The 3739-nt window shown below is 41.3% G+C and overlaps 1 protein-coding gene across 2 annotated transcripts in view; it reads right to left on the reverse strand.

Moving 5' to 3' along the window:
- Positions 1-1625: 1625 nt before the first annotated feature.
- Positions 1626-3739, reverse strand: part of PIP5KL1 (phosphatidylinositol-4-phosphate 5-kinase like 1) — a 23598-nt gene continuing 21484 nt past the window's right edge. For both annotated transcript variants that reach the window (XM_088457629.1, XM_088457547.1), the window contains exon 10: positions 1626-3563. In XM_088457629.1, coding sequence (XP_088313755.1) covers positions 3131-3563 — 433 coding nt within the window. In that variant the 3' untranslated portion in view covers positions 1626-3130. The remainder of the gene's footprint in view (positions 3564-3739) is intronic.

The following is a 3739-nucleotide window of genomic DNA, read 5'->3' on the forward strand; positions in this document are numbered from 1 at the left end:
CTGGAGCCAGAAAGGCTCTCCCCACAGTATTGGAAAATCAAAGGATGGTCCCAGCGCTTTCTTAGATCTATTCTCATATAGGATTTTGTTAATGGATTAGAGCACAGGTTCTCAAAGTCAGTCCTCATGACCCCAAAGTGCATGTTTTCCAGGTCTCCTCACAGAATCACAAATGAAATAATTAGCTCCACCTGTGGATCTTTTCAGATGTGTCAGTGAGTAATGAGTACACCTGTGCTCCTGCTGGGTGACCTAAAAAACGTGACCTGTGTGGACAGAGTTTGAGAAAGTGTGGATTAGAGGATATATGAAAAAAAAAAGGGAAAAAAGAAACAAACAATATAGTGTATTAACGTAAACATATCTGTTTTTTCATAAGAAGCGAATGTGCACTCACCCTTTCGAAATCAGTAGTAAACGTTTGCCACAATTTTCCTGTGGTCCTGTGGCGGTCGCCGAATGCAACGTAGATCTCGACAATGTTGTTGGTGAATAGCTCCAAACCGTCACATATTTAGTGGGGGAAACACATATAACAAGCCTCCATGGTGCAGATCAATATTCCCAATGTAAGTCCTACAAATGAATGTAGTACACTCACCTTGAATTGGATACTATGAAAGCCTTGGACATTTATTTCTGTAATCCTGATGTCTGTCAGTGTTATGTGCAAAATACGCGGAACCCAAAAATGCTTACTGGGTCAAACTTAAATGCTCCTTGAAAAACACTCTTAGAAGAAAGATTTTATTACGTTAATACGCTATATAGTTTGTTTATTTTATTTTCCCTTTTTTTTTTTTCATATATCCTCTAATCAATTGAGAACAAAATCCTAATTGAGAATAGAGAAGAAAGCGCCAAACCGTCCTTTGCGTTCCAAAATTTCTTCCGAGGGGCCTAGTTAAAAAGCTCCTGCTGTTCCTGGCTGTACATCTGGATCTATTTCACACATTTTTGTCTCCCCACAATATGTAAACCCTGCCCTTTAATACCCCTATAGGAATCCAAAACGGACGACAGTCTTGATGTTTGGACACCTCTTCTATATTATATTGGCAATATATGAAGTACATAAGCCTGAAGGATTTCCAAAATCTCCCATTTTAAGCAAGACTGTCCTGATTGGAGGGTTCTGATCGAAACGGCTTTGTCCCAATCAGGCCGGAGTGCTGGGACAGAGCACTGGCCAATGGGTGTCCTGCGCCCCTGCCCCTGGGCGTTTAGCATTCAAATTGTACTTTTAAAAGGGACTTGGGCAGTCCAGCCCATGAAAAGAGTTGGATACTCCCCGCACGACGCTTGTCCATGTTCCCATTCCCGAAGTGCCGTTTATTCAGAGTCCACAACCCCAAAATTTGGGCGGTATAAAAATCTGGCATCCCAAAAAAGAATCTGCTTAAAGACTGAGTGGGAGATGCATGAAACCTTCAAGAGGGGACACATGGAGGTGTTGCCCACGGCAACAGATTCTAGCAATTATTTACTACATTCTATTAAAGGAAAGCTAGAAGCTGATTGGTTGCTATGGGGAACATCTCATGTGTCCTCGCTAGCAGGTTTGATAAACCTCCTCCTAGGTATGAATGTCTATTAATCCATAAAGTTTACATCAGGCACATAGAGATGGGAGAGGAAATGTTTATTTTGTAATAAATGACAAATCAAAGTCACGAGTAGCAGAATGTAAATCAGGGGGTGACATTGGGAAAAAATTATGAACAGCCCTAGGATGCAGACAGAATGTAAACTCATTTGATCAAAGCCACATCTAAAGGCCCCCAAACATTGGCAATTAATTGCAGCAATCGTGCAATTTGCAATCGATTGAAAAAGGGAAAGATTTTTATACACAATCGATTGCAAATTCCACGATTGCTGCAATCAATTGCTGATGTATGGGGGCCTTAACTTCTGGTACAGTGCTGTATAAAATGCTGGTGCATTATAAGTAAGATAATATTCACCAGACCTTTTTTTTTATTTATTTAATCAAAGGGAGACAGAGATTCACCTTATTGTCCCAGGCATCTATTGTGGAAGAACAGATTTTGTCAATTAAAAGTGTATACCCCAACAAAATGGCCGCCTCCACTGTGTGCAAGTACACTTTTATTAAAACGTTCTTCAGTACCGCGTGCAGGAAGTTTAAAATCCAGTTTAACATTTGCGTGCTTTTTAATTCCCATCTAAACTTTCTTTTACAAGCTAAAAAAAAAATCGAAGACATTATTCAAATACTAGTTGCTTTGTCATTTGGAAACAAACTATATGTATGTATATGGATATTAAGTACTAGAGGCATTGTTTTTTTATAAGTACTGCCTACTGATAAATCTCTCACTGGTATCTTTTGCAAGAAGTATAATTAAACTATACTTGTGCGCCCAGATGGCAATGCGCCTGTTGTACAAAAAAATAATCACTTTAAGTCCTTCAAATGCTATCAAATAATGGAATCACAAGCACCCCGCATCCTGTGGTACTAAATCATTGTAATATATTGCATCCTCATGAAGATTATTTAAGCAAAAGGAGTGGAGGCAGACATTTTAGGGGCATGACCAACAACTGTGTTTCCATGAAGGTCAAGGTTTCATGTTGATGAATATTAGCTCGAACCACAAAATGGCTGCCAACACTTTGTGTAGCCGACAGTTGCACTTTCATGAAAGAAATGATGCGGACTGCTTGCATATAGGATCATCAGGTAGAAAGCAGAAATGATAGTTTTATAAATAGTATAAGGTTGTATTCCAAAACACATTCTTGCAAGCACTTGCATTTTACAAACTGGGTTTGCTTTGAAAGCTGTGAAATAAATAGGCAGCTCGCCCCCCCCCCCCTCCCCTCTCCAGGTAACAGCTCCCCCGTTTCTGTAGGTCACAAATGTTTGTACTTTGGCATTAGCTTTTGCATTCCTTATGGTTTTCATGCGCTTGTCATTCCCCAAAAATTCAATATGCGCAATTTCAGTAAGCGCTTATTCTGTTTTTCTTTGTACATATCATTTGCATAAAGGAAACCGTAAGGCAGTCTTATGAAAAAGTTGTGCTTCACCTCTTAAGGCACATCCTATAGTGTTTGCTCCAGGGTGAAGACCAGTATTGAAGCTTTGGCCCAGTACGATTTACACCGTATGCGCCTCCACCCAGTGACACAACCTTTGCGAATAGCGGGAGGGGCTGACTGTGGAGAATTCCTGCCCGCGGTAACGCAAACTCTTCCACACGTGCTCCAGCCTTTTCTTCAAACCGTAGACTGTGAAAATGTCGATTATCCCGATGAAGTATCTTAACTCTGGGCCGTCCATCACGTGCAGCGGGTTCCTGTAGTTTGGGAGCAAGCGGCGGTTTTGTGCCACGACGTCGGAAATATCGGAGACGGTGCTGACCTGTTGCCCAATTTTCTTCATGGGCAGGCGTCTTCCAGAGGTCATTTCCGGGGTCCCACTAAAATCTGTCCCCCCTTCCTCTTTTTCCACGGATTCACTTTCCTCATCGACAGTGCCAGGAACAGATGCGCAGTTAGAGGTAGTCGGACTGCCTGTCCCGTTTACAGACCTGTGAATCACAGGGGACTCTATTACATTTTTTTAATAATACATGAAATAAAACAAAACTTTAATATACCCACCGATACACATTATACACAGCGCTCATAATAAAAAGGGTGCATATTCTAATTAGTATGTTTGGCTTTGGACAGGGCCGTAACTAGGGCAGTGCGGCCTGTGCCA

The sequence above is a fragment of the Taudactylus pleione genome, unplaced genomic scaffold (assembly GCF_031769625.1).
Source record: "Taudactylus pleione unplaced genomic scaffold, aTauple2 ptg000003l, whole genome shotgun sequence".
Classification (NCBI taxonomy): domain Eukaryota; kingdom Metazoa; phylum Chordata; class Amphibia; order Anura; family Myobatrachidae; genus Taudactylus; species Taudactylus pleione.